The sequence below is a fragment of the Cajanus cajan genome, chromosome 10, assembly GCF_000230855.2.
Source record: "Cajanus cajan strain Asha chromosome 10, NIPB_CcT2T_4, whole genome shotgun sequence".
In the NCBI taxonomy this organism is placed as follows: Eukaryota; Viridiplantae; Streptophyta; class Magnoliopsida; order Fabales; family Fabaceae; genus Cajanus; species Cajanus cajan.
In genome coordinates this window covers 45,124,983-45,151,275 of record NC_138526.1, presented here as the reverse complement: position 1 = coordinate 45,151,275, position 26,293 = coordinate 45,124,983, and the positions used below count along the sequence as shown (strand labels likewise).

At 33.8% G+C, this 26,293-nt stretch overlaps 3 protein-coding genes across 11 annotated transcripts; 1 reads left to right on the top strand and 2 right to left on the bottom strand.

The window, feature by feature from the left end:
* Positions 1-3,161: 3,161 nt before the first annotated feature.
* Positions 3,162-8,228, bottom strand: LOC145952829 (uncharacterized). 2 transcript variants are annotated; one of them, XM_083065848.1, is made up of 3 exons: positions 4,068-8,228; positions 3,813-3,976; positions 3,162-3,718 (listed from the first exon to the last, which is right to left on the bottom strand). In XM_083065848.1, exon 1 carries the CDS (start codon positions 6,102-6,104, stop codon positions 4,194-4,196), a length of 1,911 nt encoding a protein of 636 aa, XP_082921974.1. In that variant the 5' UTR covers positions 6,105-8,228; the 3' UTR covers positions 3,162-3,718; positions 3,813-3,976; positions 4,068-4,193. The 2 variants fall into 2 exon arrangements, with proteins under 2 accessions (XP_082921974.1, XP_082921973.1); XM_083065847.1 differs by having other exon boundaries at positions 3,813-8,228.
* Positions 8,229-8,368: 140 nt separating this feature from the next.
* Positions 8,369-20,894, bottom strand: EMB2820 (Cytidine/deoxycytidylate deaminase family protein). Of its 8 annotated transcripts, none has more exons than XM_083065851.1 (10): positions 20,615-20,831; positions 14,466-14,565; positions 14,329-14,380; positions 14,166-14,239; positions 13,100-13,221; positions 12,205-12,287; positions 10,203-10,299; positions 9,501-9,884; positions 9,009-9,136; positions 8,369-8,688 (listed from the first exon to the last, which is right to left on the bottom strand). In XM_083065851.1, exons 2-10 carry the CDS (start codon positions 14,533-14,535, stop codon positions 8,511-8,513), a joined length of 1,188 nt encoding a protein of 395 aa, XP_082921977.1. In that variant the 5' UTR covers positions 14,536-14,565; positions 20,615-20,831; the 3' UTR covers positions 8,369-8,510. The 8 variants fall into 8 exon arrangements, with proteins under 8 accessions (XP_082921977.1, XP_082921976.1, XP_082921975.1 ...); XM_083065850.1 differs by having other exon boundaries at positions 9,501-9,950; positions 14,466-14,558; positions 20,615-20,818; XM_083065849.1 differs by having other exon boundaries at positions 9,501-9,950; positions 20,615-20,813.
* A 90-nt stretch (positions 20,895-20,984) lies between these two features.
* LOC109817538 (Outer membrane OMP85 family protein) lies at positions 20,985-25,127 on the top strand. The gene is made up of 11 exons (XM_020382815.3): positions 20,985-21,184; positions 21,285-21,351; positions 21,447-21,482; positions 21,648-21,792; positions 22,080-22,238; positions 22,378-22,448; positions 22,527-22,605; positions 22,745-22,860; positions 23,036-23,183; positions 23,962-24,031; positions 24,596-25,127. The coding sequence occupies exons 1-11, from the start codon at positions 21,151-21,153 to the stop codon at positions 24,751-24,753; spliced, it is 1,083 nt and encodes a 360-aa protein (XP_020238404.1). The 5' UTR covers positions 20,985-21,150; the 3' UTR covers positions 24,754-25,127.
* Positions 25,128-26,293: the final 1,166 nt, after the last annotated feature.

Below are 26,293 nucleotides of genomic sequence, written 5' to 3'. Positions count from 1 at the left end.
GTTAACATATTTCAACATTAGATAATATGTTACATTAATGTGTTAAGATATTAGAATATAGATATAACATAATGCATTAACATTTATAAAACACAAGTTCATAAATATAAAATGTTACACATTCACAAGAATTTTCTCATATGAGATGATGATTCTCATTATGTAACCCTCATATTAGTTCAATTTTAAATCAACTTCATCAAATAGAAGTCGTTATTTTAATTTATTTTTAATTCATCTTTTTTTTTTCAAATTTTTCTTAAATCACCTTCTTCGAACAGAGTATAAATTTTTCCAATTATACAAGAATTTACTCGTATTTATATTAAAATTAATCTTTATTATCAACCATTTGATAAGTAGAATCATATATCTACATCCATATATAATAAAGAAAATTATTTTTAATACCTTGGGTATTGGTATATCAAGAAAGAAGAGAAAAGTATTTTTTTTATAAATGTAAATATTATATTATAGTCCAAAAAATATTATTTTTAATTTTTCTTATAACGAAAAGTTTAGATCAGAACAAAATATGATTTCAATACCCAAATTAATTACAACATATTTGAAAAGTTTATAACTAATTTCTAAAATTAGAAAAGTTTATAACGAATTGCTGACATCTTTGAAATTTTAACGAAATCTTTACTATCTTATTTGATAGAACCAAACTAATTTCAATTTGTTTTTCATATTGTTTCTGGGTAAAGAAATACTACCACCAAACTTCATTTGAATGATATATATAATATAAAACAACATCACTTGAAAGATATAATTAAATTAACAAAAGATTCTTACATATGCCATTTTTTTTAGTATATAGAAATCAACGTACTTTTGGCTCAACTTAATTCATCTCACTTGACCTTATTATTCTATAAATAAGAGAGGTCGATCATAAGCAAGATTCAAAATTATGTTTAAAAATAACAGTTTTCTTTTTCTTTTTAAAAACGCTAATAAGATTATTATCTAACCATGATAAAAAAAAAACAACTTTTTTAAAAATAAATTTGAAACTCAATAAATATAAATGATGTATTTTTATGTCACTTCTCTATAAATATTTTACAAAACTTTTAAATATACACTTTAAAAGAATGAATGTAAATAAATGTCCCCAACAAGTCAAAATAAGTTAAGTCATATTAACAACCCTCTTGATTTAGTGGTTGTAAGACGTGTCATGGGATACATAGGATTGACTTAGTACTCCAAGTTTGATCTTCATTTGTATTAAAATAATATTTGATAAGTAGAAATCACACTTTGTAAGCATATATTAATTTTTAATTATTAATTTTAAGATATTGTATGGATCACATATATATAAAAATATATTAAAAAACTCAAAATACGTGGTTAAAATTAGATTAATTGGAAAACCGAAGATTTAGTATAATAAAATATGTTTACATTTTATTATTATCATTGTTTTACAAACATCCATTTTTATGTAAAAAAAAATATTTAAAATCATACTCTTTCGAGACTCTTATAAGAAATAAATGCATATACTTTTTTTTGTTGTGATTATAAGAAACATATACTTACTTTAAAATATATTAAACAAATGCTTATTTTAAGATATATTAATTGCTAATTTTGTTTATACTGAGAGTGGATACATTTATTAATCTATTAGCAATACAAGTGATATTCATCCATGAAAAAAGTTATTTGTAGTGTGATCTAATGCAACCACTATTTTTTTATGCTTAAAAATGATAGATAGAATATAACACTCAAAGTCTACTAGACAGGGAGTCAATGATATGCTGAAAATCCTCAGACTAAATACCACTATCTACTTAGTAGTTAGTTAAAACTTAATAATGTTCAGTTTTACTCAAAACTTTATTATCGAACTTAAAGTCAATAGAGATTTACTAGAGAAATTTCATCTATGGTACCAAAAAATTGCTTTGAATAGGTATGCCCATCAAAGTAAAATTTTAAAGGTTGGTATCCAACTCACACCATGGACAACGCCAACTCAGACCGGATCTTGAAAATCATTTATGCCAATTCATAACGACAATGCAACACTATTTAAAACAATTAATTGAAGGTGTTTTTGAAATAAAATTTAATTTTATGACATTATTAATGAAAATTAATTATCTTAAATACTTTTATTGATTTTGATAAATTTTTTTTACTTTTTATATAAAGGACTAGACAAGATAATAAAAAGAAAAAAGATAAGAAAGTCAAAATAAATAAATTTCTTCTAAGTTAAATTGACTTATGACCTTCTCCAAAAGTTGGATGCAATATATTAATTTCAACTTAGAGAAGTTTAATTTATTACCTTCTTATTTTTTTAAGAGTTAATCATCTATACACTGTCAGTGTAATTTTTTTTACACTGGAAACTAATCATATCTTTTAAAGTTGCTTATTTTATTATTATTTCATTAAATAAACAACTGACATGACACAATTAAAAGATATGATTAGTTGTCAGTGTAAAAAAACTTTACACTAGCAGTGTATAAGTGATTAACTATTTTTTTAATGCTTCGATAGTTAATCTATTGACATCATTAAAGTCACTACATCTAAGATATTGTCCATTTTGACATTCCTTAGCTTCAATTCCTAAGTGTTGAGGTTTTTTAAGCATATTAAAGCAAACTTTCAATCGAGGCTAATGAGATAAGAGTAACCTAATCCTTCTTTCTAAGTCCGTTGACATCGTTAAAGGCCACTGCATCCAAAATATTATCACTTTGACGCTCGTTAAACCATTACAATTTTATCTTTTAAAAAGTGTCTCAGTAAGTTAAAAAAGGATACTTGTAAATTATCTTTAATCTCGATTCTTAAGTAATGTGTGAAACTTATTAGACACACCGAAACTTTTACTTTTAAGTAATTATATAGAGAAATTTATTAAAAAATGACCAACAACGTTCCCAAAATTTACAGCATACCAGAAATTTCAGAAAATATATTAGACTGGTAATTAGTTTAAACAGAATCAAAATCCTATACAATGCTATACTGATACATGGGCCAATATGACCATGCTTTCCTTGACCAACATAAAATGCTTGCAAAACCGGCATAAAAATCTGAGAATTGGAAAGAAGGCAGAGAAGTGTTTGCAGTACACTTTTAACCAGTGTTTTAAAAATCGGACCGTTCATTGAACCGGTGAGAGTACTGGGTCAATGGGTCACTGGTTAGATCGGTGGGTCACCTATTAAACTGCATGACCCGGTTTCTATTAAAAAAAATTAAAAAAATATTTGTTATACATATTTCATACCTATAAATTTCAAAAAAAAAAATCACATCATACCTTAAAATAAACTCCACAAAAATTACAAACACATTTTAACATAATTTTATAATGTCATTCATGAGTTTTAAGCAAATAAAACAAGTTCTAAATATGAGTTTCAAACAAGTAAAAAACACACATAAGTTCCAAGCTAACTTGTAAGTTCAAACATATAACAAGTCACATAACAAAGCTACAAATAATATTTAAACATAATTGAACTACAAGATTTAAACAAATCTATATAAACTATTTATGTCCAAGGAGTAAAAGTTGTGGCCACCACTCTTTCATCAAAAATCTCAAATCCTTCTCCAATAACTTCTTCAATATTGCTTTCATTTAAATTCATGTTTTCCATAGTATCATCTTGTGCTTGTACATCATCATCATCATCCTCATCCAAATTTAATTGATCTATGACAATAATTTAGAAATAAATTAGTAATTACAAATTCAAATTTAGTGATAACAAATACAAAATAATGAAATAACAATATAAAAAAAATACCAATGTCACTTGAAATTGGTTGGATGGTCATATTTGCAAGGTCATTACGTAGTGCATCCACTTCCTCATTGGTTAAAAATGGTGGGGAATCCTCCATTACCCAATTAGAATGGTCATCAAGCGTTTCAAGATTAATAGGATCATAACTTTGATGTCTCTTTTTCCTAAGCACATGTAAATATGTAATGTATTTAAATCTAAGTACATGTATTTAGAAATAAAATGACACAAAAAAAGAAAGAAACATAATAATACCTATGTTGTAACCTCAAGTTGTAACGAACAAAAACTAGATCATTAAGCTTTTGATGCTCCAACCTATTTCTTTTCTTTGAATGAATATGCTCAAATACACTCCAATTGCGCTCACAACCCGAAGCACTACAAGTTTGACTTAAAACACGAATAGCTAACTTTTGTAGATTTGGTGCACCACACCCATAAGATTCCCACCATTGATCTAGAATATTGCATGAAATAAATCAGTATATGTATTAAACTTAAATAAACATTAAGGATCACAAAGTCACAAGTTATGAAGTTACTTGACATAACTGTATTTCTTTCATACAAAGCAGATTGCCTTCCAAAATCCAACTCAGCATCTTTGTATATTCTCATCTCAGTAGTCAATTTGTTTCGTAGTTCAGGATCTCCATGAGAATACTTTTCAATCACATCTAAAAGTCCAGATGTTGTGGAAAAATGTTGTTCAAATTCTTCATCATTAAATCTACAAGCTGGATTCAACCAATAACCAGCAGCATGAAGATTTCTACGAAGCTGTGAATCCCAACGGTTATCTATGATCTTCAAGTAAGGTTCCACTTTCATCTTATTTCTTCTAAACCTTCTCAATATCTCTTCTCTAGCTTTATGTATAGCTTGGTAAAGAAAACCCATGGCAGGTTTATCTTCACTATCAACAATACGCAACACATGTACAAGTGGTTCTGTGAGTTTTACTATATCAGCACATTTAGTCCAAAACCCAGAGTCTAAGACTTGTTCCACAAATTTCTTTGCTTTTGCTTCTTTGGCATAAGCCGAGCTTGTCCATTCCTTAGATGTTACCATGGCTCTTAGTGGATTTTTTTGAGCCAAAATACTTTGCAAAGCAATAAAATTAGTTGCAAACCGAGTTGGAGCAGGACGAAGTATTTCTCTTCCACCTGTGTGCTTTCTCATCAAATACAATGCATAACAATGATTGTAGACATATTTAGTAATATTTGAGGCATGTGACACAGCTATACTTACTTCCTCTAACTTTCCCATGTCTTGCAACATCAAATTAATGCAATGTGCTGCACAAGGAGACCAAAATAATTTAGGAAACTCTGCTTCCAATAACCTACCAGTGGCAACATAATTGGCAGCATTGTCTGTCACCATGTGAACAATGTTTTCTGGCCCAACATATAACACCACCTCTCTGAAAAGCTTATACAACATATCAGCAGTTTTAGAAGCATGAGAAGCATCAACAGATTTAAGAAAAATAGTTCCTTTAGGACAATAAACTAAAAAGTTGATCAAAGTTCGCCTACATCGATCAGTCCACCCATCCGCCATAAGAGTACAACCTGTTTTCTTCCAAATTAAACGATAATCTTCTACAAGCTTCTTTACATCATCAACCCACCTATTTAACAAATGACCACGAATAGTATGCATACTTGGAACCTTGTACCCTGGACTCATACTACATAAAGCATCAACCATAGGCTGAAAATATGCTGAATTAGCTGCATTGAATGGAACTGATGCATCAATGAACCATTTGGCAATAGCAAGGTCACATTTTTCTATCACTTCTTTGCTTTGCAACACACTTTTTAAGGTAGGTTGAGCTCCAGGAGTTGTTCTAGGCATAAAAAAGTTACCAATGCGGTTCTTGCCTTTTAAAAATGTTGATGTTGATTGTTCCACTTCTGGCACTTCACCTTCTTCAATAGGTGGGAAAGAGTAACTATCATTATTTTCTTCTTGAATTTTTCTTTTCTTGCTCTTGCATTCATCAATGTTTTGTTTCATCTGAAAACGAATATCTGCGGGAACCTTTTTACATTGTTCAACTTGACCTTTCTCACCAGCCAAGTGACTCTTAAACCTATTAATTCCACCTCCCCGAATAACTTTATCACAGTATATGCATAATATAATAGATTTTTCATTTTCCTTAAGCAATTTACAATGCCCCCAAGCTATATCAGTTTTCCCTCTAATATTCTTTTGGAAAGAGTTTTGAGTAGAACCCTCTTGTGATGATGGCGTTTCACCGGTTGTCATGCCTAATATCAAAATATCATTCAATAACAACCAACAAAAAAATTATTGTAAATTAAATCAACCAAAATCAATATAATAATGAGCAAATCAAAGAGTAGCTAACAATAACATAATGTTAAAAATAACCAAATTATAAATTCAAATAACAGCTAACTCTCCACATTGCCACTCACAGGATCACGTTCTCCGTCCACCAGTTGCCTAATCTGGCATTGTACAATTCTCTGGGCTTCAATTTTGGCCCAAGGTTGTATCCATTTTACCAACACCTTCCTGGCTTTGTTAGTTCTCTTCTAAGTATTCTAATTTCTAACTGGACCCAGTGGTGACTTCTCTGAATGTATTTGGCATATGATACTATTATGATTAATGCTGGCATTTGCATGTAAATGTTAATAAGATTGTCTGGCTGTCTTCACCTTTGTTTTAGTAGTTGCTACTGGGTTCTAAGATAATCCATTGTTAGGTTGACAGCAACATTATTTCGGTTTGGGCTTTACAATATAGGTAAGGGCGCATTCTTGCTAGTATATATGTTTTAACAAGCAATATTATAGAGCTATGGTGCTTTAGTTTTAAATTTGGTGCAGTCATGTTTCTTTTTGTACGGAAATAGATAAGTTCCGGTTATTGATATATACTAAATATCAAAGTAGCTAGATTCATCAACATTTAACACCAAGATATACACAGAGTAGGGTCCTCTGCAGATTCAATGAGGAGTGAAAATGAAAAAAATTTGATATGAACGTCCAAACAATTAAGTATGCCACAGACCAGTGCTACTAGCTAGGGGTGGGTATGCGGACCGGTCCGGCCCGTTTAAGGCCCGGTCCGCGAAATCCGCATTTTTAACGGGCCGGATAAATCCGGTCCGCGAAATAAATGGACTTAAATTTTCAAGTCCGTATCCGGCCCGTGAAACCCGCGGATAAACGGATAAGTCCGCGGGCCCAATTAAATCTAAATTTTTTTAATGAATATTGACACATTTAATGAGATTTTGAATTTCTTTTTCTTTATTTAACCTATGAAAACATGAGGAAAAAAAATACATATAAAATGATATAAATATACTTCTAATAGTAACATCAAACATTATATAAATAATAAACCAAAGTCTTAAATAACAAAGTTTATACATTCTAAATTTCTAATAGAAATATTTAAGTCTCAATGCCTTTAAAATTTAAAGTCCAAGCATACCAACTATTAACCAAATATTAAAGCCTTACTACCTTAAAACTTTAAAAGTCTTAATACACAACCAAACAAATTTAAAGTTCCACATTTAAACGGGTAATCCGCGGGCTCGCGGATTAAATCCGCAAAATTCGCAGACTTAACGGGCCGGACCTAAAAAGTCCATATGATTATACGGATTAAAAAAATTGAGTCCGTTATCCGTGAAGTCCGCGGACTTACGGACCGGTCCGCGGACTCGAGTCCATATACCCACCCCTACTACTAGCTATATAACTATAATTTTTGGCAAATCAAAAATGGCGATTGTGGAGATTCAGAGTTGGTTTAACTATAATTTTTGGCAACGAGATGATCCAAAACCCAAGTTTGAATAAAATAATGTTCAAGTAGCCGTAATCAAAAAATCAAAAAATGCTACCAATATTTTAAACAATCAAAAAATCGCACAACTTATAACCTGAAGCAACGCGCGGTGGTGCGACGAGGTGGCAGTGTAGCGATGCGGCAATGCGGTAGTGCGACGGTGCGGTGGTGCGACTATCGTGGTGCAGCGGTGCAGCGGTGCAACTGTGGCAGTGCGGTGGTGCGTGCAGAGAAGCAACGTGCGACGAGCAGGATTTGTTTCTCAAAATCAATCTGAAAAAAATAACCTTAGGGTTTCTGAAGGAGGAGGCAGCGTGCAACGAGCAGAGGCGTTTTAAAAAACGACGTCGTTTAAATTTTTTTTTTTCAAAAAAACTGATGACCCGATTTGGGTCATGACCCGCGAGTCGCTGGTTCAACCGGGTTTTTAACCGGGTCAAACCGAGTCACATACCGAATCAGCTGCATATCCGATCTGATCACTGGTTCGGCTCGGTCTAACTACCGGTTTCCGGTTCGACCGGTTCGACCGGCCGGGTCGAGCCGAGTTTTACAACACTGCTTTTAACACATTCCTTCTAAATTCTAATACATGTTTTTTATTGGTTAAATTTTTTGAAAAATACAAATTGTGACTTGTGAGTGAGATTCAATAAATAAAGAGTAAGACTCACAATTTGGTAATTTCTAACAAATTTCAACTAATGACAAATGATATATTAATGATGTATGAGAGTATAGTTAGCCTTTCTCAATCAAGTAATATCAGAAAGTCGTTCTAACAATTCGCAAATTACCATTCAAAATTCACTAATAAATAGTCTCTGGCTCTGCAACTTAAGTATGACACTTATGCAGGACTTCTTCAGGTAACAAAACCCTGAATACAGCATAATGATGATTTAAGCTTTTCTCTCCTTGTAATCTGTGAACACTACCCAAGGCACCGGCTTTAGGATTTGGAAACGCATAAAATATTCGCCTAATTCTCTGATGGACGAGGGCCATTGCACACCTGACATCACAGTGGAAAGCAAAATTAGGCAAATATATCAGAAAACAACTACTTTGGAAAAAACCTAACCAAAAGTAAAACTTCATATAAAGGGAGAATCAGAATTAAAGATTTTCTCCTATTCTATGAATCAAGAAGGGAATTTCCTTCACAGGTACATGGCATTCAAAAAGAAAGGAGAATCAGAATGCTATTGCTAGCCTTTTCTCCTGATATTCCCTTCATGGATGAGCAAACAAGGCCAGTTTCGACTTCAAAGGAATTCAGCAAAGAAATAGAAATGATTCTAAGTTATACAACTATCTTGTCTATAAGCTTACATTGGGCATGGTTCCCAAATAAGATATATGTCATAACCAGTGCATAAGTACGGTCGTGTTGGTGGCTGATCAGAAGTCTGAGAATGATCACCCTGACCGTGAGCATTCAATTTCTCGACATCCTCACCCTGAAACACCATAATCCAACCAAAAAATTATAGCTATTCTCAAAATATATTCAACTGAGAATGATCAACAGATAATCCAGAGAAATGCCATTGCATATGTTTCTATATTGCCAATGTTGAATTAATGAATTTGGTGCGAGTTTGTGAGATGCTTCATTAGTTCTAGATATGAACAAGTAATTGCCATTACTTGAATTGCAACTATAAAAGCAACACCAGGAGTTTAAGGTGTTCTTAATACTTCTATTGGAGTGACATGGTTAACACTTCATACAGATGGGCAGCGGCAACTGATCATTAAATTATACACCACCCAAGTTCCTTAAATAGACCTAATATCATTATCAGGCTTACGTAAACTTACATTTGCACACGCAGTTTTCTGTCTCTTTGCAGGAGAGCTAGTCCAAGAAGAATTCTCGCTATCCAATTCCAGATATTTGGCTTCACTGTTCTCCTCTCTGGGAAAAAGGCATCTATCCCTGGCAGCAGATGATTCTATAGCTACCATGGCAGCATGTTGCAGAGGGTGCCAATAATATGAACTCTGTGGATGAGATTTTTGCTCAGCCCATTGCCGAGGATATAAACAAGCAACACCTGTATATGGTTGTTTAAGCTGATTGGAGGGACTGTTTGAATGCAATTTTTCATGGGGATCACATTTACTATAAATAATAGTACGGGAACTACATAATTCTGGCTTTCTATAGCAGCTGTCGTCTTTGCATGTGTTCCAAGCAAAAATCTGATCACATGCAGTTGAAATTATTTGCTTAGTTGAAGGATCCACTATCACTGCAGCGTTGACTACCTAAAATACATCAAATTTAGTATGCAGCAGCTGAATGTGAAATTTACTAGTAGGACATTTTAAACAAAGCTAGTCTTTACTAATTAAGCAAAGGAAAGAAGGACCAAATTAAAAAAACCTCAAGCTATTACATATTAAGTGAAAACTAATCAGAAGAAGAAAAGCAAACGATGTTAAGCTTGTCCAATCAGTTATGGATGCATTATTTCATGGGCACAAATAGTTTCAAAAAGGAAAATTTTGCACATTTACCAAGCCGTCAGATGTTGCCAACTCTACAGCTGATTGCATAAACTTCAAAACTGATCGTGAGTCCTCCTCGCTAAATCCAGTAATGCCATCAATGTTGCTGTTATTTGATTAAAAATGTCAAGCCAAGAAGCAAAGTCAGCTATTACCAATTTACCATAAAAGACAAGGTTGTGTTCTCATCCAATAAGATTATTGACAAAATAGAAACCAAATAAAATGTTGAGATTTTAGATATATACAACCTATGTTATCAACAAAATTTCACCTACCTATGTTATCAACCACGTGTTTTCAGTGTTTGTGTTTGGTAAGAGTTTGATGATAAAACTAGAATAACTCAATGCACCAGAGGGTCCTAAAAATTCACAATACTTCCTACAATACCTACCAAGTCCAAAATTTCAACAATCCACGTTGACCCTTTCCGAGTCAAGAATTAAGATTACCCAGCTTTTACCCACAGAAAAAAGAATATACAATGATTAGACTGATTCATCAGATACTATACTTACACGAAATATCATAAAAATGTAAACAAGCCTAGGGTATATATGAAAACAGAATAATAATTACACAATGGATATTATAAACACAAGGGTGCTTGTGTCATTTTATTGTTTTTTTTATCCAGGATGCACTAGTGATTATAACTACTATATATCAAGCTAACTTGTGTAACTTATAGATATATCTTGTATATTAAGGGCGGTATATTGAATAAGGGTTTCAATGAATTTTAAAAGACTTTTTTATTATAAAAAAGTCTTGTAGTATTCAATCAAGACAATCAGAATTTTTTAAGAGTAGTCAAAATCTGATGGTATTTAATTAAGACAATCTAAATTTTTTTAGGAGTCTGTTAAAATATGATGATATTCAATTAAGACTTTTTTACTTAAAAAAAGTTTGTTAATATTAAAAAATATAGATATTTTAATGGATTATTTTGAATAATGGATTTTGTGAGACTTTTCAGTATAATTTATATGTAATTAACTTATCAAACAATCTCACAAAATTTTTTGAGATTTCACATGACTTTTTCCCCCCTTCTATTTATACTCTTTCTTTTTTCTCTCTCTTAAATCTTTTCTCTTGCCTTTTTTGCTTCTTTCTCTTATATTCTTTTTTCTCTCTCCTTCTCTTTCGCCATTCTTGCTTCTCTCTCTTCTTTTCTTCTCTATCTCATTTTCTCTCTTTTTTTTTATTCATCTCTGATTTATCTCTTCTTCTTCATCATCTTATATTTTTTTTACTCTCTCCTTCAATCTCACCTTTCTTGCTTCTCTTTCTCTCTCTCTCTTTCTTCTCTATCTCTTTTCTCTCTCTTTTTATTCATCTCTTATTTATCTCTTCTTCTTCTCCTATCCTTTTTTTAGATGTATAATTTATCAATATTTTTTTTAATTATTAAATATTTAAAATGATTTTTGTATTATTAAATATTATCTATTGTTAAAATTTTTAAATTATTAAAATTCATATGTTTATTTTTAATAAAATTTAAAATTGAAATATAAAATTTTGAATCTTATCATATAAATCCGTCAAAATTCATTAAAATCTGAATCACAAAATCCATTAAAATATGAATTACAAAATCTTAATTAAAATCCAAGTTTTAAAAGTATTTTAAAAACAATCCTAAAAGTCATGATATTGCTACAAAGTCTTTTAAAATCCATTAAAATTTAGAAGACTTTTTTCATACTAAAATTATCTTTCGAAATCTCAATCCAATACGCCTCCTTAAGTGTTTGAGCATATTGCAAATCATCTCATCAAGTTGAAGGATGTATTCCTTAAAATCTCATGTAACAGTACATGTTATTTTAATAAGCATTGCTTAATTCACCTGATAAAAGATTTCATATAGATACTTGACTTTCTTATACTTAAGCGGAACCAACAGTTTGTGAATTTTGATAAAAGAAAGCAATGAAAGACATTGCAAATAATAAAAACAGGTAAAGAAATAAAAGAATAGTAAAATGAAACTTACTAAGTCCTTGGGTGGTATGATGTTGGCCAAAATTTGCATTGCTCTTGCCACTCTTCTTTAGATGTTGCAGCATATTTGCAGACCTAAAATTATATTCAAATTTAATACATGCACTAACTAATGCAAACACGACAAGGCCTGAAGACCAAGAGTCCTGAGGATTCCAACCAAAACTCACCAGAATAAATTAAACAATAATCTTAGTCTTCATTGATAGTGGATCTTTAAATGGATGACTATTTAACAAACATAGTCCCAGAGCTTTTTACACACATCATTTTATCAACACAGAAAACTAAACTCCATTCCATTCACATATAGACTAATGATTTCCAACATTAAAGGTTTGCCGTTTCTTTTAAATAGATCATTTAACCTCTTTTTGGTTTCAGGTTATGGTAAAAGTGATATTGGAAGGATTGATTTTAAAAACATTTATTTGTGTATGGGTAATGATATTTCAAAAGTGAGTTGAGCAGAATTGGTTTTATTTGGTTGGTAAAGTAAAATTGCTTTTAGAGTATATAAATAATTTCTGGGTACCACACTTAGCATCAATATTAGATTTTGCCTAATGGAAAAGATAATTTTTTTTAATGATATATATAGTCCTATGAATTAATACATGGAATTATTTTCATGTAAATGGCAAGTTACTGACCATCCACACTGCTATAAATATCAGATAGCTTTGAAGTTTCATCACACACAATCACAACAACCAAACCAAAACAAGTCAAATCTTGTCATAATTATTTATAAATTTATATAAATCTAAATATATGATACATTCGTCATATATTTTTCATCTTATATTTTCTTCCCGTGATCAAACCATAATCTAAGAGTGCATTAACTAAAGTAAAATGAAATACCAAAATAAACAAAGACCCACTTTTGTGATAAAAGGACTCAACTGATAGGAACTGATCAACTCCTGAAGATGAGGTGGCATACTATCCAATTGATTGTTGCCTTCAGAGGCCAGACACAAGATCACCAATAGCTGTATTTGTCCTGTCAAACAATCCCCGTGTCATTAGCAAATGATTTGGTCAACAAGCCATATCTCATATTAACACAGAATAAAGCAATATAACAGTAAGCTTATACAAATAAGCGCATAAGGATACTATATGTCATCTGCAAGTAAACATTCCCCTTTATGTTCTGGAGATAGAAAACAAGACCTAGCTCTATGTGCAAGAATCTAAAATGCTTTGTGTTAATTAAATCATGCCTTATTCATTTATATATCCATTCAATACAGTTTACACCATTGACAAAATTCCACAGCAGTTGATAATTTTGGTTTTTCACGGTCCATGGATTTTGTAGGAGACACATATTTCAACATATGTTTTACAGTCAAGATTCTTTTCTCTTTATGTTGTCACCGTAACACCTAGTTGGGAGAGTTTGTGCATTTCTGTTAGGATATTGCTTCTTAGAAGTAAGAGGTGCACTTTAGAGGGTAACGCAGATTTATAATCATCAACAGTAGAAATTGTGATAAAATATTTAGTTACATAATCATGTTTAAAAAATTGTGAATTTGTTAAACATGATTATAAAATATAAAGCTACACTTTATTCTTTTAAAGTACCCCTCACTTTATAACCATTTGTTTTAAATGGTCTTGTATAGTGTCAGCACAGTCAATCCTATTGTGCCAGAAAAGTGTTTGCTCACTAAAAATAGACATATTTAATATTTTTGTGTCTAAAGCAGTTTGTATGAGTTTATTTATTTTTAAAAAGTATTTTTAATAACAAATGCATTTTAAAAATTTATAAAAAAAAAAGTAAAAGTTCATAACTTCATAAGAAAACTATAAATCACAAAATGACTTTTTTTAAGCTCAAGAAAACCGCTCTAATTTTTCATTCTCTTAAAAGTAAGAAAAGGAAAAGACATTCTGCTTGCATATGATTTTTTTTTGGCAATGATATCCAACTACCTTCTTCAAGAACCTTCTTCTGAATTCGTTTCACATGCCGGAGATCTTCAAGCGGTGCTATCTGATTCAAGCACCTAACAAGAAATTCAAGCAACTTCCATAGATTAGTTCATAAGGCACAAAAAACTGAAGCAAGGCATAGAGATTTTGGTAGGGAGCTAACCTCACAATTTGGTTGGCATGCTTAGGATCAATGGCCGAAGCAAAAACACACTCTGCACATAAACAAAGTGACTGTTTCAATTCAGTGAATTCCAAAAAGAAACCAAAGGATCAACTAATGGGTTTAGATAATGTGACCAGTCGGTTGATGGTGAAGGTCATGTGGCTCCTTGTCTGGGATGTGCACAATCAAGCAGTTATTCATCATTCCCTGCTCTCGCTCTGCTTCCCCTGGAACCTAATGCCAAATAGAGTTATTAGCTAGGTTGACTCACCACAGGTTGTAAAAAAAATCCAGTCCACACAGGTTGGCCGCTCACTTTAGTAATGAACCAAAATTTATCCAACCTGACTCAACCCACCATAGGTCAGTTAATCAGGTTGGCTCACCATAATCAAAGAAAAGCACAGCAAACTTTAACTAAAAAAAGCACAAAAAAAAGTGCATAAAATATAAAAATATAATAAATCATTAACCATCAACATAAGGTTACAAATATTTATATAAAGCTATGGTCTGCAGAAAATGAAATCAGCACAAAAAATAATTTGATGATATAAATAAGAAAATTTTGAAGAAAGAAAGAAAAGAATAAAATAATAGTATTTTCCAATGGACTCTCAGATTACATTGTGTAGCTTTGACAAAAATTACTAAAATGAACAAAGTTAATGTAGTAGTGTTGAATAACAGAGAGGAAGGAGAGAAACAGAAAACTTTATGAAAATATAACTGATTCTTGATATTGATTTAGTGGAGCAAAGCCACTTATTTATAGGACAAATACACCTATAACAGACTAGCCACCCGAGAGTCAGTTTTGCAACTGCTCTCTTTACAGTTCACTCACATACCCCCTCACAAACCTAAGTTGGGTGAGCAGCAGATGATAGCTCAACAACTTTGAGTTTGTCTTGCAAAAGTAAAAACCGGGCAGATGACAAAGGTTTTGTGAGAGCATCAGCCCACTGATCTTGAGCTGGAATATGTTGAACACTGAGTTGCTTGGCAAGAACCTTTTCTCGAACAAAAAACAGATTGATTTCCATATGTTTTGTCCTAGAATGAAGAACAGGATTATGAGCCAGAGAAACTGTGCTTTGATTGTCACAGTAGACAACTGGAACAAAGAAAGGAATTCCCAATTCATGAAGAAGAGTTTCAATCCATAGCACTTCAGCAGTTGCTTGAGCAAGGCTTTGATATTCAGCCTCAGTACTTGATCTGGCAACTACAGGTTGTTTTCTAGACCACCACGAGATTAGATTAGGTCCAAAAAAGATAGCTGCACCAGACGTTGATCTTATCAGCAGCCCAATCAGCACCACAGAATGCATGTAGCTGAAACTTTTGATGAGACCCAGCAGCCTGAATGTGTAACCCATGATATAATGTACCTTTAAGATACCTTAAAATCCTTTTTACTGCATTCCAATGACTCTCAAGAGGACTTGCCATAAACTGACAGACTTTATTGACAGCAAAACTTATTTCAGGGCGGGTTATTGTAGCATATTGTAGTGCTCCAACAACTGACCTGTAGAATGTAAAATCAGTCAATGTATCAGACCCATGCTTAGACAGCTTGGAAGTAGAAACCATAGGTGTTGAAATTGGTTTGGCTTCAAGCATGTTAGTTTTCTGAAGAAGGTCACGGATATACTTGCTCTGTGTGAGAACTATAGAACCATTTGGCTGGTGTTTGACCTCTATTCCCAAAAAATAATCCAACTTGCCAAGATGTTTTAGAGAAAATATAGCATTGAGTTGACATATGAGGTGTTGAGTAAACTGAGATGAACTTCCAGTGATAATAATATCATCTACATAGACCAAAAGATAGACAATATTGTTATTTATGTGATAAATGAAAAGAGAAGGATCACATTTGCTAGCTTTGAACCCAAACTGCAGCAGAGTTTAATGACAGGAGAGAATGTTTCATGAAATCAAATCCTGGTTGTTGATGGAATCCTTTAGCCACCAATCTGGCTTTGTACCGGTTCACAATACCATTAGGATTTTCTTTAATTCTAAAAACCCACTTGCAGCCTATAGCTTTCCTGTTTTGTGGAAGATTAACAAGTGTCCATGTGTTATTGTTAATCAAGGCATTATATTCTTGTTGCATAGCAGCTAACCACTTAGGATCCTTGAAGGCTTGCCTAGCACTCTTTGGTTCAGACTCAATGAGAAAGATAGAAGAATGTAATTTGGGTTTTGAAATACCAGATTTAGATCTAGTTTGCATAGGATGAACATTTTGAGATGTGAGAGGTAGAGAAGATTCCGTATTAATAGGAGACACAAGAGAACTAGTATTGTTAGACAAATTTGTGATGGGAGAGGGGTTGAGACGAGAATCTGGACTGGAATCATAATTGGAATTAATCGTGACAGCAGGAATACCAGAATTGTGTACAGCAGATTGTGGAGACAGTGTCTTTAGGACAGGGATTGAGGCTGAAGTAACATGTTGAGAGGAATCTACTGAATGTAATGGAGGATTGACATTATTGGGAAATAGATCATAATAAGGAAATCTATATTCATTGAAAACAACATCTTTGGATATGAAGATCCTTCCTATTGGAGAAAGACACTTATAACCTTTGTGAGAGGTGGAATATCCCAGAAAAACACACTCATGAGACCTAAAGTTTAGTTTGTGATTGTTATAAGGTCTAAGAAGGGGAAAACAAGCACAACCAAAAGTCTTTAGAAATTTGTAATCTGGCATCTGTTTGAATAAAACATTATAAGGGACATCAAACTTGAGAGAGGTAGTTGGTAATCTATTTATAAGATAAACAGCAGTAGTGAAGGCTGAGTCCCAAAATTTTAAAGGCAGAGAAGCATGACTGAGCAATGTTAAGCCAAGTTCTACAATATGCCTGTGTTTTCTTTCAACAACTCCATTTTGATGATGAGTATGAGGGCAAATGAGTCTATGATTAATCCCTAGATCTTTCAAGTATTTGGTAAAGGATCTAAATTCACCTCCCCAGTCAGTTTGAAGATTTTTAAGAGGAGTATTAAACTGCAATTCTACCATGGCTTTAAACTGTTTAAAGACAGTAAATGTGTCACTCTTATTTTGCAGCAAATACAACCAGGTAAATCGTGAATGAGCATCAACAAAACTTAGATAATATTTGTAGTTATTTGAAGACTGTATAGGGGCTGGTCCCCACAAGTCACTGTACACTAATTCCAGAGGAGTATTATAGACAGATTCAGACAAAGAAGAAGGCAAACAATGGGCTTTTCCAACACAACAGGCAGCACAAAAGAACTGATCATTTTTATTCAAAATAGGAACATTACATTATTGTAGAACAATTTTCTGAACATGAAAATTTGGATGTCCTAGTCTAGCATGCCACAAGGCCTGAGAACTAGTTCTAGAATTATTCAAGGTATCAACATCGGTATTTACATCATTAGAAACATTTGACACTAAACAGGTGACAGAAGTGCTTGGAGTAGCTTGAAGTTGAAGACTGGGAAAGCAATAGAGACCATCAGGACCCACTCTGCCATGTATCAAAACTTCATTGGTGGCCTGAGATTTAACAAGACAGTGAGTAGAATGGAATTCAAAAAAGACAAAGTTATCCTTGGCAAATTTACAAACACTGGTTAAGTTTTTGGTAATATTAGGAACATGCAGCAGATTATGTAAGGCTAAAGAAACTTTTGGATTATGTTGAGATAAAAAGAATGAAGAACCAGAAGAGTGGATAGGAAAACCTTGACCATTGCCAATGAAAATTTGATCAGGACCTTCAAAGGGACTGATGTGGTGAATATTTTGTTGATCTCCTGTTACATGAAATGACGCACCAGAATCTGGAAACCAACTTGTAGGATTTGGAGCATTATTCGTGTTGGTTACCATAGCACTTGGTTGCTGAGAAGTTGATCTGGTGTTCGGATTCCATTGACTAGAAGTTGGCCTGTTGTTCTGAGTCCACCGATTATTGGATCCATTGTGCGAAAAAAATTGTTGTGGTTGATTGACATAACTCTGTTGTCCAACATTTCCACTAAACGAGTTTTCATGATTCTGAGAAAAATTGCCTTGAAAATTGTAGGTAAAGATAGGTTGATAGTTTTGGTCAAAACGATGATAGCAATTTGTTGCAATATGACCAATCTTACAACATACTTGGCACTGAATGCCTGAATATCGTCCACTACGGCCACGACCACGATACGCATTTCTTCCACCATTCATATTTACATCAGCACCTTGTGAAGAATGACTAACCTGATTGTCAACATTACCATTTTCCTGAAAATTAGGGTTCGAATTAGGAACTTGCGTGAGATTGACTGCAGCTGATTCAGATAGGAGTTTCTTTTTGTATTTTTGAGTGCGCATTTCATGTGCTAACAGCAACGCTTCCACTTCTTCAATTGAAGGAGTATCGAATTTGCTTTCAATAACAGATATGACTGAACTATAATCTTGCGATAAACCTTCAAGAATCACATCGACATGTTCTTGTTGTGAAACTGATTCTCCAACAGATGCAAGAGCATCAACCAAGGCTTTAATGCGAAGAAGAAATTCTTCCATAGTCTTTTCTTCAAGCAAAGTTGATCGCAACTCTGTTCGTAACTGTCGAGCCCTAGCTCGAGTTTGTTTGTGAAAATAATCATGGATTTTATCCCAAACTTGATAGGAATGAACACTTCCTAACACTCGCCAGAGAATTGCAGGAGATAAAGACGATTGCAACCACGACATAAGCATTTGATCTTGTTGCTCCCAAGCTGTATATTCTGGATTGATTCTTCCTTCATTTCGATCAGATTCGTTTAAGAATCACAAAGGAATTTTCGGACACACCACAAAATGTTGAAGACGATGAGCCTTGATGACTGGTTCGATTTGTTGACGCCAGATCAGAAAGTTCATTTCATCTAGTTTCATTGAAATCGTGTGCGCGAAGGTGATTGGCGCAGAGGAAGAGAGGTTGAGAGATGAATCGACCATTGAGATCGTCACGCTCTAGATACCATATTGAATAACAGAGAGGAAGGAGAGAAACAGAAAACTTTATGAAAATGTAACTGATTCTTGATATTGATTTAGTGGAGCAAAGCCACTTATTTATAGGACAAATACACCTATAACAGACTAACCACCCGAGAGTCAGTTTTGCAACTGCTCTCTTTACAGTTCACTCACATAAGTAGAAATGATCATGGAGCTGCATAGTGTCATTTTCAGAGCTCTTTCTTTACGATTATATTTAACACATGAAAGTGCCAGAGGTGCTGAAGACATGCATTCTTTTGCATTGGCACTAATTATAAAAGATGCCCATTTCTCAAAATCAGTTGTGGCGATCCCTATTTCTTCATTCTACTTTCAGTCCACTTTTGAGGTTTAGCACAGCCATACATATATACTCACCTGAAGAACAGTTATTCAGTAGGATCACAAATTAAGTGACAAGACATATTGCCTACTTCAATCTAGATTCTAGAAAAAGAATGGAGTTGTACTAATACACTGTCAAGTACATTTAAGAAGTGACCAACAAGTTAGACTTAGCGCGTCTTGGTGTGTTTGAATTGCCGTCTTAGAAGCCCCAGATGTCCGTTTGTTCTTTCCAAAGCACGAAATGAAGAAGCAACAATATTGATGAATTGAAAAAAGCGTGGATTATAAGTACAGTGTACAGTTCAAAGGAACTGTAACCCAAACACATCCTTAGTACCCGGTACTCAGTACTCAGTCAGTTCAAGTAAATTTGGGGTGATTTAAAAAGTATCGCGATTCATTACCAAATTCACACTACATACTACACAAATACACATAAAATTATAAGTAAATTTCACCAAAACACAATACAGAAAGAAATTTCATAAGTAAATAGCACAATTCCGACCTCACTTAAACTGTTTTCTCATTCTCAATCAACAATTTTCCGAGCTAAATAATCACACACTTAAACCAATGCGAAAAATGAGCAAAAAGTCATAAAGCACATTAGACGCTAACATCGTGCACTGTCAATTCGGATAATAGAAGATTGCAACCTTAAATTCCTTCGAACCTAAGGGGAAACTAAAAAATGAAAGCAGACAATAATTTGGAGAAAAAAAATTAACACGGATTTTCTATTTTTCTTACAAAAAACAGACATTGCCTGTAATTGCTCAATTTGCTTTTGGCAGTAGAAGAATTTTCGAAGTAGTTGGAGAACGCTTCAGGTTCAGCATAGATAAACAATGAAAACCAATGCAGAAGAGCAAATGAGTTGCATACCTTAATTGTGCATAAATATAACTGACACCGAGTCGCTGAAGAAGAAGAAGGACGTCGGAAATTGCGCCGTCTCCGTCGCCGTCACCGTCGTTGAGGAGGTTATGGTGCGGCGTCGAATTTGGGGATGGGTGCGTGCGGCGTGCACTGAGTAGGAAAGAGGAGAGTGACGAAAATGGGCCGAGCCCGATGGTATAAATTGGGCTGATATCCTTCGGCCCAAAAATTTAGTTATTTGGTCCAATATCTAAGGCCCAGTAGCATAGATTGTCGTGTCACGTGCTAGTGCAATTGTCGTGGAGTGTGGAGAAGCGAAAGGGATAACAGAAGTTGAAAGCTAGGAACAGAATAATCACAACACAACACAACACCGTCGTTGGTTGTTGTTTTGCCAACGTTACAAAACGAAACGCAGCATTGTCTCCACTGCACGCATGCTGATGCCGTATACTATATAATCTTTCAAACGTTGGGGTTTTCTCGTGTTGGTTCAATTATAGCGTGTCTGTTAATTTAATGGTTGATGCGTGTTTGATGGGATGGGAGCTCAGAAGAGCATCCATGCTGGCAAAGGTTAGACCAAAGATGCAAAAGCTTTGATTTTTTTTTTTTTAATGCATGACCATGGTTTTTGATGCAAGTGTTTTTCTCTCCGTTTTGAGTGGTTTTACAGCAAAGATTGACGTTAACGTTGATTTTACTCACAAGCTATGCGCTTCTTTGATGCTCCCCACTCTCAGGTTTCATTTTTCTCAGCACTGTCTTTGAAAAAAAATAATTAATTAATCGATTTGTACGAGCTCACAAATGTTTATTTTGTATTTTCCCCTAATAGGAGTTCTGGCAGTCCACTTTCACTGGTAATTGGGAGGTGAGAGTCTCAGTTTTGTTCCCCGATTTTGTCATTTTATGCGAGTGGAATCTGAGGGACGAAATTTTGAAATTTGATGGCTTTGTGTTATGCTTTGGGTCGAGGGTATTGGTTAGTTTTTCTCATAACTGTGTAATGAATAGTTGAACTTGTTTTGCTGAATAGTCTTTGCATCAAACACCCAAATCTGTTTGGTGGAAGTGAGAAGCTTGATGTTTCGTGGGATAAGGGTCTATATGATTCAAATGTGTTGGTTGCTTATAGAAGGCCGCGGCCGGAATGGCTTGCTCAGCAGTCTTTTGTATTGCAGGTTAGCTTTGTGCTTTTTACAATACTTTGCCAAATGAGAAATCATCATTGGTATGATTTTTAAGGTAGTTATTATGATAGTCAACAAACTTATAATGCATACAGTGGTATGTGATTGGATGATAATGTAAAAAACATTTACACTATTAGTGCATATACTATCTTTTTGGATTGTATTTTATGGTATGGTGATGATGTGAGGCTATGTTGTACAATGAGCCTATTTTTAAGTGAAGTTTGTAGCACGTTCTTAAATTCTACTTCTTGCCTCACTTTTTCCTCTTCCAGCATTCGCTTTCACCTGAAATTGGAATCCATGGTATCCCTGTAAACAATTTCTCCCGCTCCGGAAGTGGAGGAGTAAATTTATCTCGATTGTCGGTGGGAATGGACCTGAAGGAACCTGCTAGTTCAAAATGGAGCAGCTCAACCAGCATAAAGTTTGAGGTTCAGCTGGATTTTTCATGAATCTGTCTTAATGTTAAAGCCCAACCATGACCAGCATGAGTTTCTTTGCTTTACATTACTCTTCAATTTGGTTATAAGAAAATTGGAAACTAATATTATAATGTAAACCATCATGCAGCATGTTCGTCCATTGAACGATGAAGGGCGCGCTATAAGTAGAGATTATGATGGGTTTCCTTTGACTTGCAGGTAATTAAGGATTCTAGTATTCCAGTTCTGAAGATGTTGAACTGATTTTGATCATGTGATGTACATTGCTTGATGCAGTGGCAATCCTCATGACAGTATGGTAGTGTTAAAGCAAGAGAGTCGATTTGCAAAGGCGAATGAAAATAGCTTTTTTCATGTAATATCTTATATTCTTATTTCCAATTTGCTTCCAAGTTCCTTTTTATGAGTGATTGTGAATCAGTTAGTTGCATATGTATTTTTATCACAAAAGAAATTCTTGTGTATTCCACTGACTAAATGCCTGTCTTTTTCAGTTTAATCTTCAAATAGAACAAGGTATTCCAGTTCTTTCTAAGTGGATAATCTTCAATAGATTTAAATTTGTTGCTTCAAAGGGAATCAAACTTGGACCTGCATTTCTGTTAACAAGGTTGGTATGTGGAGACATGAAAGGATAAATACTATGTGCGTTCTGAGAAAGAACTATGTGGAGCTGAGAATTAAATTAAAATACATTTGTGCTTTTGAAAATTCTCCTATTTTCATTTCCTCTTCATGTCATTTGACAAAAAATTGACCATCAGCCCGACCCTTTCCTGCAACAGGCTTTCAGGTGGCTCTATTGTTGGGGACATGGCTCCTTACCAAGCATTTTCCATTGGAGGGCTTGGGAGTGTGCGAGGGTATGGCGAAGGAGCAGTTGGATCTGGGCGATCATGTCTGGTGGCTAATAGCGAACTAACACTCCCATTGGTATGTGATAGCATAATGAACAGCAATCCTATAATGTAAAATCAGACAGATTTGGAACCTCCTTTTCCTTAAATATTCTTATACTGCTAAACGGCACTTTCTTTGATAAAGAACTCGCTTTCTTTGAAGTTTTGTTTCGTCTAGTACTACTGCGTATAGTGAGGTGTTAGTAAGCATGATCCCATATTCACCACCTATGGCAATAACTTCTTTTGCTACTTAAGTTGTTGAAATATCTGTCATCCATGGTTCTAATGAATGTTTAGCACCTGTGGGAATATATATCGCCATCTGGTAAGAGGTTGACAGGATCATGAAGCATATTCACCATCTTCTCTGGCCTCTTGTTTGTGGCTTTGTGCTTTGCTCATGGCATATTGGATTTAAAATGCTACTGTTACGTGTCATCTCTTAATAAATTAAGAATTTTAGGGTCTTCATTTCTGTTGAAATTTTCACTTTTCTCCATATGACTGATTTGAAAAGAGCATTTTTTCTTTTTGTGTGCGTGAGCTTTTGGCACTGAAATCCTATCCAAAGTATCAGAGTCAGCCTATCCTGCCTTCCCACTATGTTTCCACAAGTTACAATTAACGTACCTTGTATGTGATTGTAAATTTGTAATATTTCATCTCTTTCCTTAAAATTACTTTTCTACACACACACAAGCAGGTAAACAGAATTAAATATGTGCATTTTTTTTCTTTTTGTTATTACATTTATTGTTGAAATGAAATGCTCTATACTAAATTACTTGATATCTTTTTTTTTACTATAGAATAAGATGTTGGAAGGTGCCATTTTCTTGGATTGTGGAACAGACTTGCGGTCTGGTCATCTTGTACCTGGTGAGTAATATCATTCTTATGATACTCAAATTACTTGTCTCTTCTTGTGTCTAGCATTGATTTATGCATGTCCATACATACAAAGCTCCATTCTGTGGATTTGGTGGAATAATAATGGAGCTTGGGTGGGACAATACAAAACTGTGTATATGAATCTTATTCTGTCTCTCCGATGATAGGAGGAAGTCGCTAGGAATCATTTTGTGTAGTAAAATAAAGGCTATGATTATAAGAAGCCAAAAACTATACCATAATCTGGAACAATAAATATTCCCCATTATTTTAGAGTCCCATCACTAAGTTTTCTGATAAGATTCAATATTCAATACCCAAGCCTTGGAACAAAATGTCTTTTAAATGGGATGGTCATATAAATCCGTTACTGAAGCAAGTGATCCAACATCTGCCATTATATTCAGTTAAACTACTATGTTTTCATTGTCATGGCATCTTCTTCTTCTTCTTTTTTTCTCTGTTTTTATCTTAAATTGATCTACTTGATCATGTTTGTTTCTGATTACACGTTTAATGTGCTCTCATGGTGTTGATCTCTCGAAATTTCAGGAAATCCAGCTTTGAGGCATGGTAAACCAGGATCTGGAGTTGGATTGGGATATGGACTTCGATTTAAATCACAATTTGGTCATTTTCAAGTTGATTATGCTATTAATGCATTTCAGCAGAGAACTCTCTATTTTGGCCTCAGTAACCTTGCTTCATGAGATTTCTAGACCCTGGAGGTTGCAGATCTCTCAGTACATTCCTCTACTACACAGGTCCTATGGAAGATGGAATGGTGAAGCTACCGAACCTGGAATATTTTTGTCTTTAATTCTAGCCTAAGTCAATTTTATGAACTGCATTCTCTCTATTTCTAACACACGGGTATATTTGCATGTGTTGAGGGAAATCGTTATTATATTCTTTTTCTTACAATTTATGATAGTAGGAAATTTGGTTGGCATTTTTGTAAGGCTTTTGGTTTTTGGTAAATGGGTGCAGGCAGGTCGATTATTTATTGTAAATTACTTTCAACAGAAAGGAAATAGGATTGAATTCTTCCACTTGAATAAAATCACACAGTACAATTGCTACACATTTGTTTGTTTTCTTTGGCCATCATTATAGAGATGCTGCGAGTTTTTGGTATACTTTGTAATAAAGCTAGGTAAAGAGACTACATTCAAGGCTACATTAGTTGGGGGATAAATAACTTGCGGTCTACCCAAATTTATACCTTATTCACGTATGGTTATAACCAAAAAATTGATTTTTTTTTATAACTGGTGTTACCACATAGTATCTTATCGACAATTAATCTCAATTAAAAAAATCTATTGATTACTTTAATTGATCTTTCTTGTTAATTGTTAATTTTTTTATTCATACGACTTAATCAGATACTTTAAGAGAACTGCTACTAATTACACCAACGACTCATTGATATAACTTATATACCAAAAGTTGTCAAATCTATCAATGGACTGAGGAGACAAAATCACAGGACCTACCGACAAACATTTATACAAGCGAAGAATTTGTGACACTGGGTGGTGAGAGTCTCTGGATCCGAGTACAAGCCATAAAGGGAATCCTGTAGTAAGTTTCCCACTTCATACGATGAATTAAGTCCTGACAGATGCTTATCTACAAAACAAAGGGCATGATGAAATTCTACAAAACACCCTCAGTTTTTGCAAGATGATGTTCTTATTGCACAATCTTGTTGAGGAAACAAAGTGCATGTTTGATTTTTTATTTTTTTTTTGCAAGTTAAAATAACTTATCCACGTCAGTTTTTTTTTCTAGCGAGTTAAAAACAACTTACCCATATCAGTTTTTTCACAAGTTATCTTATTTAACTCTCTAAAAGAAAAGTTAATGTGCATTTAAATTTATGGGAGAAGTTTAATTTAAATCATTTTGTAAGTTATCATGAAGAAGTAGTTTGTTCAAAAGAAACCTGAAAAGGACATGAGTTAGCACTGACCCAATGATGAGGACAAATTCCTTCCGTAATCAAAACTCTTTGAGGTGCAAAACAGTGCAGCTCTCAACCCATATGGTTTTTCCAAAGATCAAACACACGTCCTTTTTGGGGTCTAATGTAGAAGTGGATGGTTTTTTGGAAACTAAAACCAAGTCACATATTTGGGAAGATAAGATGATGACAGTTTGGTGTGTGTAGAATATACGGGTATAAAGCAAAAGGGATAATGAATATACTGTTCGTAGAGTGGACTCGGTATAACCAATTTGTTA